This window comes from Fukomys damarensis, unplaced genomic scaffold (genome assembly GCF_012274545.1).
Source record: "Fukomys damarensis isolate Sample0158 unplaced genomic scaffold, DMR_v1.0_HiC HiC_scaffold_17, whole genome shotgun sequence".
NCBI classification, from domain to species: Eukaryota; Metazoa; Chordata; class Mammalia; order Rodentia; family Bathyergidae; genus Fukomys; species Fukomys damarensis.
In genome coordinates, this window is record NW_022900929.1 from 23,641,499 (window position 1) to 23,658,077 (window position 16,579).

Genomic DNA, 16,579 nt, shown 5'->3' on the forward strand with positions numbered 1-16,579 from the left:
ATACACACACACACACACACAAACATACATGTGTGTGCATGTGTGTGTGTGTGTGTATGCTGAGAACTGTAAGCAGCTAATACAAGACCTAGACAAAAGGATAGAGAAACTATACTCACAGACTAAGAGACTCCATATTGTTAAAATCTACAGGTTAATGGAATCTTAATACAGATGTTCCTCATATAACGACTATTCAGACTTATAACAGAGGCATGCAGTTCACACTTACAACCTACCACTCAGGCTTACAAACTATCTTTTTGTTTGTACAGTTCTGTACATCTTGGTGATGGAGCCTCAATGTCTTTTTTATACAGTACACCTTGCTTATACAGCACTATTTTTGCTGAATGTACTGTACAGTATACTACTGTAGTTTTATGCTATTACACATTACAGCACTTCACAGAAGAGTTATGAAAATATGTAAAAGCAAAGTCATCAAGTTGGAGCTTCCTTTGACCATTTCTTTGTTCTAAATGTTGTACATACTATATGCAATTCCTCATTTAGTGTCCAATTCATTTAACAACCTAGTAGCAGGAACAGAACTCATTAAACAAGGAGTGTCCGACAAACCTCAGTAGACTTCTTAGATAAGCAAAATCAAGATGGGAGAAATAACAATTTTAAACTACCTTTAAACCTACAATATTCTGGATGGTGTGGTACTTCCCAAAGGAGAGACACACAGTAAAAAGAAGAGAAGGATCTAGAGACAAACCCATTCATATCCCGTTGATCCATTTCTGACAAAACACAAAAGCAGTTCAATGGAAAAAAGGACAGCTTTTTCATTGTACAACAATAGTGATGAAGTAATACAATAAACTGATATGCTGTACCTTCTGATACGATATATTAAGGGGTGTAAATCACACACACACACACACACACAAAGTATAATCTCAATTTAATCACATAAAGCATTCAGCAGAAACTGAGAAACCATCTACAAAATACCTGACCAAGGGCCAGGGATTTAGCTCAGTGGTGCCACCACCTGCCTCTCAAGCCCAAGGGCCTGACTTGGATCCATGGTACCAAAAAACAAACAACAACAAAAAACCGGACCAGTATTTTGTGTCAAGGCCATGAGAAGTCAGGAAAAGACCAAGCAAAGTCATAGATTCAAAAAGACTAGGACTCAAAGCAACTAAAGCAGTGTGGGCTCCTAGACTGAGTCCCAGAAGAGAAAAGGGACAGTTACAAAAAAACTGCCAAAATCTAAACAGTCTCCCCAGATTGACTGTGTTGTACTAATGTTAGTTTCTTGATTCTGATCACTGTTCTATCGTAATATAAGGTGCTAACATAAGGGGGAGATGGGTGGAGGGTATTCAGGTAATCTCTAGTTTTATAACTTCTCATATTAAAAATATTTTCTTTCTTTTATTTGTTTGTTTGCTTGTTTGTTTTCTGAGACAGGGTCTCACAATGTAGTCCAAGCTGGCCTTGAATTCACTGTGTAGCCCAAGGCTTCAAATTCAGAGCAATCCTCCTGCCTCAGCCTCTGGAATGCTAAAATTACAGGTATACACCACCTGTCCACCTAAGATTTCCTTCCTTTAAAATAAAAATGTAGGGCTGGGGATTTAGTGCAGTGGTTCTGCTGCCTGCCTCACAAGCTCAAGGTCCCAAATTCAATCCCCGGTACCAAAAAATAAATAAATAAAAATAAAATAAAAACATTAAACCCTATAAAAAACAGCAGAAGGAAGTATTTATATTCACATTCTAAAGCATGAATTGATACAGTCTACATTAAAAATATTTAATCAAAAATGTAAACAAGCCAGGTATTGTGGCACAGGCCTATAATATCAGCTACTCTGGAGACTGAGTCTAGAGAAAGTCAAGTTCCAGGCCAAACTGCATAATGTAGCAAAATACTGTGCCAAAAATTTTTAAAAGCTGGGTGTGGTAGTGCACGCCTATAATCCCAGCACTCGGGAAGCTGAGGCAGGAGGATCTCTATGAGTTCAAGAACAACCTGGACTACATAGTGAGTTCCAAGTTGGTCTCAACTCTCAAAAAAACCAAAAAAAAAAAAAATTTTTAAAGAGTAACTACTTTTTACATTAAAATGAATTACATAACTAACAATAACTGCAATTTGAAATATTTGCAAAAAATAAACCTATTTTGGTCATAATTTTTGTTATCATTATTCAGAGATGGATTTACTTTTTCACTATTTTTCTTCTCTTCCTTCCTCCTCTTCCTCCTTCTCCTTTTCTGTTTCTTGTTTTTGCAGTGCTGGAGACCCAACCCAGGGCTTCACACATGTGAGGCAGGTAGGTGTTCCACCACTGAGCTACACCCCCAGCACATGAGTTGAAGATTTTACATCATAAATTTTGTTTCATGCACAGAATTATTTAAAATGTCACATAAAATGGTCCATAGGCTGTGTTTACAAGGTATGTATGAAACATAATTGAGTTTCATGTTCAGACTAGGGTCCCACCACCAAGATATCTCATTGTATATATGCAAATATTACAGAATCTGAAACTCCTCTGGTCCCAAGATTTTGGACAAGGGATACTCATCCTGTACTGTGTTAAAACAGCTTCCTAAAATGATTTGAGAAGTGTTCCCACTTTCTGTCCTCTCCAGAGAATTCCTCTGCCTGAATATTTACTAGAACTAACTTCTCAAACAATCATGGCAAGGTTTCTTTCAGATATGATTTATAACGAGTCAATAACTGTAATGATCACAGGACTATTCAGCCTAACATTCTTTTTTTTTTTTTTTTTTTTTATACCGGGGACTGAACTCAGGATCTAGCACTTGCAAAGCAGGTGGTGGAACCACTAATCTAATCCCTGGCCCCAGCCTAACATTCTTAAATCGTTTTCAAGTATCCAAATTTACTAGAAGTTCATCTATATTTTCCCAAGGTTTTCAATACTCATTAACCACCTTTTCTATCTTTAATCTTTACAACATCTATATTTATATCTCTTTAATTAATATCGTTTGTTCCTTATCTCCCTTTTCTGTCTTAAAAACATAATTTTAAATAAAACTTCTACCATTTCTAATTGTGTATGACTATCTCCACACACATACATAATGCCCAGTCACCAGTCCTTTAACGCACCAGATGTAACATTGTTTTCCTTTGTTATCCAACTTCTACCAGAACAAAACAGCTCAGCAGAAAATCCAGGAGTGGAGCAATTTAGGTTCATTTGCCTTAAACCACAAATTATACTCAGGCAAAATTGCTCTGGAGACAAATGTGCCATTTGAATACCATAGTAATAATACAATGACCAAATACAGTACAGGTAAAGCCCTAATCCAAAATAGACTATGTTCTCAAAAAGGGAAAAAGAAAATCAGACAGATGCTGTTTTTAAAAAAAGCCTCTTAGATTTAGCCAAAGATTTTTATCAAACTTAAAACACTGCTTTGCAGCAAAATTGTATTATGATTCTACTAAGTATGAAGAACTGGGAAATGTTTGTGAATAGAATAAATGCACCTCAGTAGTTATTTTTTAAAAAAAAACATATGGAGCCAGGCATGGTGGCACACACCTGTAATCCCAGCACTCAGGGGGCTGAGGCAGGAGGACCCCTGTGAGTTTGAGGCCAGCCTGGGCTACACAGTGAGTTCCAGGTCAGTCTCAACTACACAGTGAGACCCTGTCTCAAAAAATAAAAAAAAATATAAAAAAAAAAGTGTATGGGCATGGTGGTATACACTTGTGATCCCAGCATTCCAGGAAGCTGAGACAGGAGGATTCCAGGGGGGAGAATCCCTCTAAACATATTCCTCTCCTCCTGTTTTCTAAGCAATAATTTAATTTTAAAGACTAAAAATCTGAATCTAAGCAATTATTCATGCATTTTAATAAAGTACAAACAGATAAAGCAAAAGGTTACAAAGTATCCCAAGATTTCTGTGTATGGGTACACACATATAGAAACCTTAATATACACAGTCTATATATACACAAAACACAAATTCGTGTGAATATGGGTAGAATATCTCAGAAAACCTGGATGTCTAGAGGACAAGAAGAGACGAGAGACTTAACTTTTACAGTATAACTTTGTACATTTTAGATTTTTTTTTACTAGCGCTTGGGTGACCTTTGAAAATACATTTTAAAACCTCATGCTATTACTTTAGACAAGTACAACTTATTTCAACAGCATTATTGATGTAACTCACATACCATAAAATTCTCCCAATTAAAGTACACAAATCAATGCTTTCAGTACAGTTGTAGAGCTATGCGGCTGCTCCCTAACTTGATTTTAAACATTTCACCATCCCCAGAAGAAACTCCACTCCCCCACAGTTATCGCTGTTTAGCCTCCACATCCTCTCCTCTCCCAGCAACTGCTGATCTATTTTCCCACTGTAAATTTGTCTGTTCTGGGCACTTCACAGAAATGCAATCATCAGTACGTGGTCTTTACTGTGACTGTCTTTATTTCACTCAGCGCAATGTTTTCAATGTTCATCACACTGTAGCATATTTATCAGTACTTAATTTCTTTTCGTTGCCAAATAACATTTCTTTGTTTGGATCTACCACATTTTGTTTATCCATTCATTAATTAGTAGACATTAATCAGTTAATGGACATTTGGACTATTTCTATTTTTTAGAAATTATGAGCATAGGGCCGGGGATTTAGCTCAGCGGTTTGGTGGACTGCCTTGCAAGCTCAAGGACCCGAGTTCAATCCCTGGTACCAAAAAAAAGGAAAGAAATTATGAGTATCTTTTCACATGCTTCTTGGCCATCTCTATCTTCTTTAGAAAACTATAAACTGAGATCTTTTTCCTATTTTTTTTAAATTGGTTACCTGTTCAAGAGAGATAGATTTAGCTCTTAAATTGAAATTTCAAAGAATAATTTTTTCATAATGGAAATAAAAGCCCTGAATTTTTTTTGAGACAGGGTCTCACTATGTAGTTGAGACTGACCTGGAACTTACTATGTAGCCCAGGCTGGTCTTGAACTCACAGTGATCCTCCTACCTCAGCCTCCAGAGTGCTAGGATCACTAAGCCACCATGCCTGACAAATTTTAAATTGTTTTTTTTGGTAATAGGGATCAAACTTGGGACCCCATATTTGCGAGGTAGGTGCAGGAACCACTAAGCTAAATCCCCCCCAAAATATTTCATCAACTCACATATTTTCAGAACAAAATTAGAATTTAATTTTGAAAAACTCACATTCACATATATTATAGCTTAAGAATACTGTCACATATGCAATTGAAGCTCACAGCAATCCTGTAAGCACAGTACTGTTGTTTTATTTTACAGTTAGGAAACTGAAGCTCAGAGACTATTTTAAAAGTCTACTGAGCCGGGGGATTTAGCTCAGCAGTTCAGTGGCCTGCCTTGCAAGCACAAGGACCTGAGTTCAATCCCCAGTTCCAAAAAAAATTAAAAAATAAAATAAAAGTCTACTGAAAGAAAAATAAGATGAAACATTTATGTAAGTATTTAGATCGTCTTGTTATATTATTCTTAATTAAAGCAGATGGTGAATTCTAATTTTAAAAGTCTATCAGGACAGGGCCAGGGATTTAGCTCAGTGGTTCTGCCACCTGCCTCGCAAATGCCAGGTCCTGAGTTCGATCCCCGGTACCCGAAAAGAAAAAGGTATATCAGGACATCTTTACCAAAAGATGTTGTAAATAAAATATCTTCATTTACTCACATCTTTCTAAAATCTCAATAAACCTGTTAAATATATTATTTCCCTTTTTTAAAAATCTGCATAAATTTATGGCTTAAGAAACTAAAGAACTAAATTATTGGCTACAAACAGGTAATAAAGGTAGGAGGAATTATTAGCCACTGAGTTGTTATTTCTTTTGAATCTTGACCTATAACGTCAATTAACCGTGTCAACAATCTTAAAAAGAGATTAGGAATTACATTTTACTGTAATATGCAAAGCAATGGGAACAAGGACATGTTGCCCTTGATTAATCATTTCTCCACAACCTAAGTATAATGTGATCCATATAATCATAAAGCTTGTTTTGCAACTTCTCGTCATATGACATTCAAATTTTCTAAGTTCATACTCTGCCTTAAAAAGTAAAGTCCTAGGGCCAGGGATTTAGCTCAGTGGTTCTGCTGCCTGCCTCATAAGCACAAGGACCCAAGCAATTCCAGTACCAAAAAAAAAAAGTTTTTTCAGAGTTGGGGTTGAAGAACACTGTGGTAGGCAGATAAACAACTTGATGCTGGGTGCTTGGTGCTTAGATCAGAAGGTTATGGCTAAGGTGAGAGGAGACAGACTAGTAGGTGAATTAAGACATTGAAAATTGCTTACATACCCCTGGAAACTTAACGAGCTTCACACAGCTCAGAACACAGGCTAAGAACAGACCTGAAAAGACCCTAAACTTCCATCTATGATCTTTCAACTCATCAGAGTAGAAAGTGCTGACTAAGACAGAGCTGTAAATGATCTGCCTAAGCTTTAAGGCACACCCAACACAGACAGGCTGCAGTGACTGCCAGAGGTTCTTTTCCTTTCTTCCTTTTGCTCCATGAGTTCAAGAAAAATCTGTCAAAGCACTATCTGACTACTAAGCTGATGGGACAGGCCTGAGAGATAATAAAAAACAAATAGACTACTCACAAATATGGCTTAGAAAACTCAATAAGCAAACAACTAGAAAAACCCAGAGGAAGCAACAAAAACAAATCCTGAAGAATGGCAAGAATTATTTCCAGAGTTAACATGATAATCAATTTGATTTCAATGAAACATTACAAAACAGGAAAATAAATGAGAAAAGTATGACTCATTCTAGGAGACCTTAATAAAAACCTTTCCTGAGAAAGTACAATCAGATAGACTAGAAAAACACACTCAATCAACTATCTAAACATACATAAACAGCTCATAGAAACCATGGGCAAAGAGTTGAGGGAACTGAGGAAAATAAGGTTTCAACGAATGAAGAGATACAAATGATAAAAGGAAACAAGCTCTAGAGGTAGGAAGAAAATATCTGAAGTGAGAAGTGCCCTGAAAGGTTTCAAAGGTAAATTTGAACAGGAAGAAAAGCAATCCATGAAACTGAAGAGAAGTCAATTTGAAATTACCTAGTCTGAGGAGGAAAAATAGTGCAGAAAATTTAACAGAGCTTTAGAGCACGATTAAAGTCCCAGGAGATATGGGATATCATCGAGTACACCAACACACGCATAATGGAGTCCCACAGCAGGAAGAGCAGAAAGAATATCTGGAAAAAATTACTACTGAAAACATCCCAAATTACATAAAAGACAAAATGCAAAACAAACTTCAAGTGGAATAAATTCAACGAGATCCACACTAAACCAAGTTATAATCAAACTGCTGGAAGACAGAGAGAGAACCCTAAAGGAAGCACAAGGGGAGGCATTCATATGAGACCTTTAATAAGAAAACATCAACTTCTCAGCAAAGGCCAGAAGGCAACAGCATGGCACAGTTAAAATGCTAAAAGGAAAAAAAAATCAAGGGTTCTACATCAAGCAAAATTATTCTTCAAGGATGAAAGTAGTATTAAGACACTGAAGGCTGGGAGTGGTGGCTCACACCTGTAATCCCAGCACTCAGGAGGCTGAGGCAGGAGGATCACTATGAGTTCGAAATCAGCCTGGACTACAAAGTGAGTTCCAGGTCAGTCTCAACTACCTAGAGAGACCCTGTCTCAAAAAACCAATAAAAAAAAAAAAAAAAAAAAAAAAAAAAAAAAAAAAAAAAAAAAGACACTGAAAGATAAAAACTGCCAGGAGCTCACTGCTAGCAGTTTTGCTGTATAAGAAATGCTAACGGGAACCCTTCAAGCACAAAGGAGAGGACAGCAGAAGACTCAAAGCACACCAAAAATAAAGAACAATATAAAGGTAACTGGGAAATATAAACATTGTATTTTTATTGTAACTCCAGGTTTTTTTCTAGATGATTTTTCTTAAAAAGGTACAGTATAAGACCACCAATTATAAACCTATGTTAACAGGCATATAATGTTTAGAATTGCTGTTTGTGGCAAAAACATAAAGAGGAAGAGGTGGAACTGTGCATGAGCAAAGATTTTACCTCTCCTGCAGTTAAGGTGATACCAATTCAAAGTATCATTGATCCTCACTCTTCACCAATTTCATATTTGTTACGGTGCTGACATAGCAAAATTTTTTTGTAACCCTAAAATCAAAATTATATAGCATTTTTTATTTTTTTATATAGCATTTTTTAAAGTGACATTTCAAAATAAAAATTAGAAGTGGCGCACCAATATAAAAACAAATTAAGGAATGGCACAGACTGTAACAGATTATATCATCTTTGTAATTGTTAAAAGGAGAAATAATGAACAATTGAAACACAATTAAGAGAATTAGACAAGCAAATGATCATGGTGAGTCGGAAAATGGAGGAAAAAATTCAAGACTGAGCTATCAGATAGAAAATAGCAACATTATCCAAAATAGTAAGAATGAGTTAAAACAGACTAAGAAATTCTACAGTGAGCAAGTCAGACACAAAGTACCCGTGGATCATCCAATAGAACAGGCGCAATCAGCAACTGCAAATGGAGAAAGAAAATTCAGAAAGGAAACTGGATCCAAAGACGAAATTTTCACTCTTAACCATCAAACACAGAAGAATAGAAGGCAAAAATCAGAAAGGATAAATCACGTAAAAAATGTAAGCGGGAGTTTTAGGCAGTGGGAAGAAGAGTAGGGGGGCAGAAGAAAGAACAAGAGTGGAAGGTAGGCAGACATGATACACGTATGCATGGAAATAGCACAGTAAGTCTCAATTTGTACCATTAATATATGTTTGGGGGTTTGGAGTTTTTTTATTTATTTATTTGGTACCGGGGATCAAACTCTGGTCCTTGTACTCGCAAGGCAGGTGGCAGAACCACTGAGCTAAATCCCTGGCCCACCATTAGTATATGTTAATAACTATAATTTTTAAGTTTTTTTAATGAATTAACTGAAGAGCTAATGGAGAAACTGAGAAAAACTGTCAAGGCAGGACAAGGATACCACAAGAGATTGGGACATCTGAATCCAGCAGTAGAGGCAGTCTTTCTTACCTAGCACTCTTCACTACAGTTCACTAAGATAATACTGAAGACACTTCTAGTAGATTTGCTAGTAAGAAGTCATCAGTGCTCATAGTAATGAGCTGTAAAGGAGATGTGAGTCAGCCTGCAGAGAACAGAAGAGTGGACAGAGGAGCCGGAGAATCAGCAAAGCAGTAAGCAAAGGAAAGAAATAGGAGGAAAGAGGGAGAGAGAAGCACAGCAATTCCTTCACATAAACATTCCCAACTTCTGTAAAAGATCAGGTTCTACAAGTGACCCATACAACAGATGGAAAACAGTCAGAACTTGTATTTCCAGCAAGACAATCTAAAGTCTCCAACATCCAAACAGATACCTTAGCAAAAGGAAGAAAAAAAGAAAGAACAGAAGAGAATAAAAATATTTACTGATAATTTGTTAATATTTATCAATAATCATTATAAATAAGACAAATGAACTTTAAAAATCCAGCAATCCCACAGACATTTACCTAAGAAGAATGAAATCATTTATCAACAAAAATTTTACAGACTAGTACTCCCAGCAGCTTTATTCACAATCTAGTCAAAAGCTGGGGACAACTACAATGTTCACCTACCAAGCAATGGAAAACAAACTGTAGCAAGACCATAGGACAGACAGCTACTGGGCAATGAAAAGGAGCGAGTGATGTGTGCAGCAACAGGGATGACCTCAAATCCTCGCACCGAGCAAAAGACTACACATTACTGCTTTGCTACACAAGCCCAGAAAAAGAAAGCCGGTACAGACTGCCAGAAAGTAAATCATTTTGGCGCTGGGGTTGGGGTGAGGTGAGAAAAACTGATTAGAAGTAGGTACAAGGAACTGCTAGGATAATGAAAATACTCTGTACCTTAATTGTGTTATAGTTCCACGGGTGAACACTTTTATCAAAACTCTCTGAACTACGGTTTACATAGAAACATTTCATTATATGTAAATTAAAATGCAATAAAGTTGATTTTTAAATCACTGATCCAAATACTTGTTTATAAGAAACACACCTAAAATACAAGGTTGGGGATAAATAAAAGAAGGAAAATAGAGACCTGGCAAGTATTATAACTAAAGGAATGCCTGTATAGATAGCTATATTAATATTAAACAACACAGACTTTGAGCAAAGGGGCACTTTTGGGAAAAAAAGGATAAAGAGGAACTCTAAATAATAAAACAAGTAATTAGTAACAGAAAGTAATTTTATTGTATCAGTAGCCAACAGTTTAAAAAATACACCCTCTTTTCATGTACATATGACAGAAATGTACTTCCCAATAAATTTTATAATTGTACAGCCCATATCCAATAACAGTAAAACAAGCTGGTTGAAAATAACTAACAAAAATATATCCTCTTAAATCCAACTTATATGTAACATTTAAAATAAGTACTTGTTTGACCCACATGTTACACAGAAGTCACACAAAAATTAATAAATGCACATTAAAAGTGAACAATTAGCATACTATCAAATGTATGGGCTGTGGGTAAAGAGGTTCTTAAAGCAAAATTTATAAAGACTAATAGAAGTCTGAAAATTAAAGACCTTAATAATCCAATTTAGCCAGGCGTGGTGGTGCACGCCTGTAATCCCAGCACCTGGAAGGCTGAGGCAGGAGGATCGCTGTGAGTTCGAGACCAGCCTGGGCTACATAGTGAGTTCCAGGTCAGTCTTGACTACATAGTGAGACCCTGTCTCAAAAAACAAAACAAAAAACAAACAAACAAAAAAATCCAACTTAAATTAGAAAAAGAATTTTTAAAAATAGCAGTATATGAATGAATTAGAAAACAGAGATAGTAGATAGATAATGATTAATAAGACTCATAGGCTAAAAATTAGTACTACAAAAACACTAAAACTCCTAACAACCTCTTTATACAATTGGTCAAGAAAACAAACCAAATACATAAATACATACTGCTGTGAAAGGAAGAGGGGCTTAACCTCAAAAACGATGGAAGTTTTCAGGAAGCCTGAGTTCCCCAGGTCACCACACATGTGCCTGGTCACCATGGTCACGCATCTTTACTTACCGCCAACAGAAGACGCATTTATTTGCACAGGCCAAACTTGGGGTGGTTTCCATGCAGCGATGGCTTTCGATGCCGTAGAATGTGTGTTTATAGCAACCTCCTCTCCCTCGAAGCATGGACTATGAGGAGCAAAAGACAAATCAGTTTGAATACAATCATCAAAGCACAAAAACAAAACAGCAAGACTTCTTAGACTAAAGCATGTACTTCACAACCACGAATATCCCTTCTGATATCTACACAATGCACAAACTTAATATTTACCATTATCATGTTTTGATAGTGCTTTCGGCTTTCTAAAACCCAATAAAATAAATCTATGATTCATTAACTCTGAAAGCTCCGGAAGGAGTGTTTTTGACACCTCCAAGTTAAAATCCATCAAAGTGGCTCACATAATATTAATACAATAATATCTAATGCCAGGGAATAGACAAGTGAGACTCCCAAGAACAGGAGACCGTGCTCAGAAGCAAAAGGACCCCTGCTCTGTTTTCATTAAGTTTATTGATACTTTTTAGTATGCAGTACATTCATCACTGGGATCTTGTACCTTTACATGATATATCTTGGTTCTTATTTTTTCCCCATTCCCCTCCCCTTCCTTCACTCCCTCCATCTTTCCCTATTTACAAAGACTTTCTTTCCATTTTTTTCTTTTCTCATATTTTTTCTTTTCCCTTCTTTCCTTTCCCTGCCCTTCCTACTTTCCCTACTCCTTTAGCCCTTTTCTTTTCTTCCTATTTCACATTATCAATTATACAATTTGATCCTGATTTACACTTTTAGTTTTTCACATCAGAGAAACTATTCAGTATTAACACATGAGTAGGACCCCTGCTTTGAATAGGGATGGGTGGGTATGGGAAGGCATCTTGGAGTAGATTCCCTGTCAACGCAATGGGCAGGCTTCTGGCATATTTGACACAGTTAAGGGGACCGGCAGCACATGTAATTATACAAGCATAAGACACAGGTTAATCCAAACACTATTCAATAAGAAGAATAAAGTCATGTGCCATGAGTGACAAAAACCACACAAATCAGTAAGTATAAGAAGAAGATAATTTGAAGAAATATCCAGATCTACTCAGGGTTGGGATCAAAACAGTATCAAGAATGTCAGGGATTTAGCTTAGCAGCACCACGCCTGCCTCACAAGTACAAGGTCCTCACAAGTGCAAGGTACCAAAAAAAATTTTTTAATAATCATACTATCAAACTTTTAAAAACATTATCAAAAAGATGTGCTCAGTATAAGCCTCATTTCATAAAATTTAACAACTTTTGACATAAAAACTGCTTTTATGTTGTTTTTTTTTAACTTTATTATAGTATCATTAAAAATTGTGCATATTCAAGATGTATAGAACATGGTGATTTGTTATACATATTTCTGTGAAATGAGTATCACAAGCAAGTTCATTAATATATTTATCAGCTCACTGTCATGGATTAACTAATGGTCAACTTATAACACCCAGCCAAACTGAATCAGCGTGGTCGATGTATAGAAGATCCACCTGAAGATTGTTACCAATAACCATAAAAAGGGAACTGGAGGGGAAGATCATGGTTTTCTAGAGAAGCCTGCTGAGGGCGGTCTTCCTGGTGTGAACTTGACTGTTCTCGGAAGAGGAGGAGCTCGGGCCTTGCTGTCGCTGGGAATGGCTGCTGTTCTCGTCAGGGGAGCCCTGATCTTCACCGTGAGCATCACTTCCTGGCTCCAGTGTAGATCCCTCAGCCTGGTGGCACACATCCTTCACTCCACCAACACAGACTTTCTGGCTTCCACCATTGGCCTTTGGGCCTTCCCAATAAAGATCCGCAGCATAGACAATACAGACAAGCAAGAGACACTGCCATGGGCTCTAGGCCACTGGCTGGACTCGTGGAGGACACTGCCTCGGACTCCAGGCCTTCAGCTGGCCTTGTGTGGTTCACTGCTGAGGAATCCTGGCCCTTGGCTGGACTCTCTGGACCTCTAGTGTGTGGCTAATCTCTTGCACTCCTTTGCATTTGACTTTTTGGGTAAATATCACAAAATAATCCTATAAATTATGTGTGCCATATTTAATGTATTCCTTTGCATAAACCCTAACTACAACACTCAAATAGTTATCTTTTTTCTTTGTGTGGTGGAAAAACTTAAAAGTCAATTTTTTCATAATAATAATAAAGTACTAGGCCAGGAATGTAGCTCAGTGGTGCTGCACCTGCCTGGCAAGTGCAAGTACTGAGTTCAATCCATGGTACCAGTAAAAAATAATAAAGTACTATATCACCAGTAGTTAAAAAATTTATATGTGTGTGTGTGTGTGTGTGTGTGTGTGTGTGTTTATATTCCAGAAACTGTACAAAATGAGTTTGAGTTCAGCAAAGGGGAACCCTATGCAGAGGGCCTGAGAGGGTACTGATGACCTGATTCAAAGATCACTGGAGGAAAGGAAAAAAGAGCTACAGAGGCACAACCTGTGCCATTTCCTCTTACCCGGCAAAACAGGAAGTCAGGCAAGATGACTGAGATTGCAAGTCAAGTGACTGAAACAGTATGGACTTAACAGTAACAGCAATCCCCGGTACCAAAAATAAACAAAAAGCAGTAAGAGCAAAGGAGAATGAAAGAAGAGACACACAGGAAGCCTTTACATATGTAGTTTCACAATCAAGGAGCCAAATGATCAAAATTCCGGCAGGGGGGGTTGTACTGAATAGGTACAGAGTTTCCATCATAATTTCCTAAGTAATACAGTAGAAACAGCTATTGACTTAGGATTTACACTGTATTACATATTTTAGGTAATCTAGAGATGACTTAAAGTATGATTTAAAGTATAACATAAAGCATCATATGTGTAGAAGCTATGAAATATACCTTTCTTTTTCCTTTTTTAATATGTTTGCAATATATAATACATTTGTCATGGGGAATTAGTACATATATCTTGATCCTTCTTACTCCTCTTCCTCCTCCTCCTGAGGGACATGAGCATCCTTGGGTTTTGGTATCCAAGGTCCTGGACCAATCCCATGCATACTGAGGGACAACTGTATACAAGATTAATCAGTGTAATAGTATAACACTATCCATGATGAAAGAAAATTACACAAAATTGCACCAGCTTAATTATTACCAGTTGATAACAGGCTTAATTTCTTTATTGTTCTCATAAAAGAATTTCCCATCCATCTCATTTAGTACTTGTATTTTTCAAAAAACAATGAAGTAAAAAGTATTATTCAGAATGTTATGGCTATCCATTCTCTTCCAAGTTTCAAAATATACAAGGTAGCAATAAAACATTCAAACCTTACAAACAGCCCAAAAATCTTAGAAAGTCTACTAAATGATAAATCACACAGTAATGGCCACAAATATGTCAGTGGAGAAACAAAGTTGGAGAAATGCACATTTGTTAGTTTGTAAGAATTCTGTAGATGCTCTTTATCAAGTTGGGATAATACTCCTTTATTTTCAATGCTGAGAGTTTTTAATGATGAGGTGCTAAACCCTTCAAATCCTTGTTCCACATCAACTGAACATGTGATCAGAGGATTTTTCTTTAGCTTATTTGGATGTTGAATTACTTTGACTTTTGAATGTGGAGTCTGGCCTGCCGGCCAAGAATAAACCCAACTTGGCTATGGTATAAAATTCCTATTGTATCAGGCCGACTTGTACTTACTGGTTAACACCTCATTGAGGATCATGACATTTAAGTTATAAGAAGTGCTGCTTTAGGGTTTTCATTTTCTGCATTGTCTTCGTCAAGCTTTGGTATCATGGTAACCTGTGTCTTATGAGTTGAAAAGTGTCATCTCTCTCTAGAAAGATATGGTAAAACTGATACCATGTTATGGTTTATATCTGGATGTGTCCCCAAAGCCTCATGTGCTCAAAGGCAGAACTTTGAAGGGTGATTGAATCATGGGGGACACTACAGCTGGATGGGATGTTAGGAAGTGAGGTGGGTCGATGCAGGTTGGCCTGGTGGGCTGCATCTGCCTCCCAGGTCCCTTTCTTCAGACCCTGCTTTCTGGCTTCCATGATGTGAGCAATTTTTCTTCACACCAGGGCCTTCCTTGTGTGCTGTTGAACATGCAAGGACTGAAACTAAATAAACTAAATAAAGCCAAAATAAACCTCTCCTCCTTCAATTGTGGGTGTCGGGTATTCTGTCCCAGTGATGTGGAGTAACTAAGGTATGTCAATTGTCCATTAAATGTCTGGTAATCTTCTCCAGGGAAACCATCTAAGCCTGGAGATTTGGGGGAAAGTCTTTTAATTACAAAATCATTTTCATTGATGATTACAAGTCTACTCAAATTATTGCATTTGCTTGATGTTTGGTAATTTGTGGCTTTCTAGAAATAGATCTATTTCATCTAACTTGCCCAATTTAGCAACATAAACTTGTTTGTAGCATTCCCTTATCATTTCAATGGCTGCAAGATTTACCTTTAAAAGCTTGTTTCATTCCTGATAGTGGGAATTTGTGTCTCCTCATTCCTGTTATTCTTTTATTTACTGCAGGTTATGTAAACATTTTTAGGATTCCATCTTAATTTATCTTGTGTTTTTGAGTATTTGTGGTGGTTGTTCTGAGTATTACAACATACACACACACACACACACACACACACACACACACACACACACACACACATATCACAGTCTCCTGATATGGACATTTTACCACTTTAAGTGAAGTGTGGAAAGACTACTTCCAATTAGGTTCCTTTAAGTTCCTCCCTCTTAAATATCACTGTCTTGAATATCATATAGTATACTTTTAACTTCAATCATCAAATATGATTTATCAAACTCCCACAACTGTGGTCGTCTATGGTACCCAGGCATCTTCCCTTTCCATCATTCTTTCTTCCTTCCAGACGCTCCAAGAATCTTTCATCATTTCATTCAGTTTAAAGAACCTTCTTTAGCCACTCCTTAAAGGCAGGTGAGCAACAACAAGTTCTTTTTGTTTTGCTTCACTAATATCTTTAATCTTGAAAGATAGTTTTGCCAGATATGGAATTCAGGGTTGATCGTTCTTTTCCTATCTGCCCTTGAAAAATGAGGCATCACTTCCTTCTTGCTTCACTGTTTCCCCTGAGAAATCTGATAGCATTCCAACTGCTATTATCCTAGCGGCACCACAGTGATTCTCTCTAGCTGCTTTCCACATTTATTTTAATTTTTCAGTTTTCAGATCAAGAATAAGGCATCTTGATATGGATTTCTTTAGTTTTATCCCATCTGAGATTCACTTCAATTGCTGAATCTCTAGGTTAGAGTCTTCCATCAAATTTGTTCTATTTTAAGTCACTATTTCTCCAAATACCACCATGCACTGCATAACAACGTGTTGGTCAGAGATACCACATATAAAATAGTGGTCACATAAGATTGTGGCAGAGCTGAAAA

General features: G+C 37.0%; 1 protein-coding gene across 3 annotated transcripts in view; it reads right to left on the reverse strand.

Moving 5' to 3' along the window:
* The window catches only part of LOC104862780 (S-adenosyl-L-methionine-dependent tRNA 4-demethylwyosine synthase TYW1), a 182,239-nt gene that overhangs the window by 117,011 nt on the left and 48,649 nt on the right, over positions 1-16,579 (reverse strand). For all 3 annotated transcript variants that reach the window (XM_033764905.1, XM_010625014.3, XM_010625015.3), the window contains one exon: positions 11,152-11,270. In XM_033764905.1, coding sequence (XP_033620796.1) covers positions 11,152-11,270 — 119 coding nt within the window. The remainder of the gene's footprint in view (positions 1-11,151; positions 11,271-16,579) is intronic.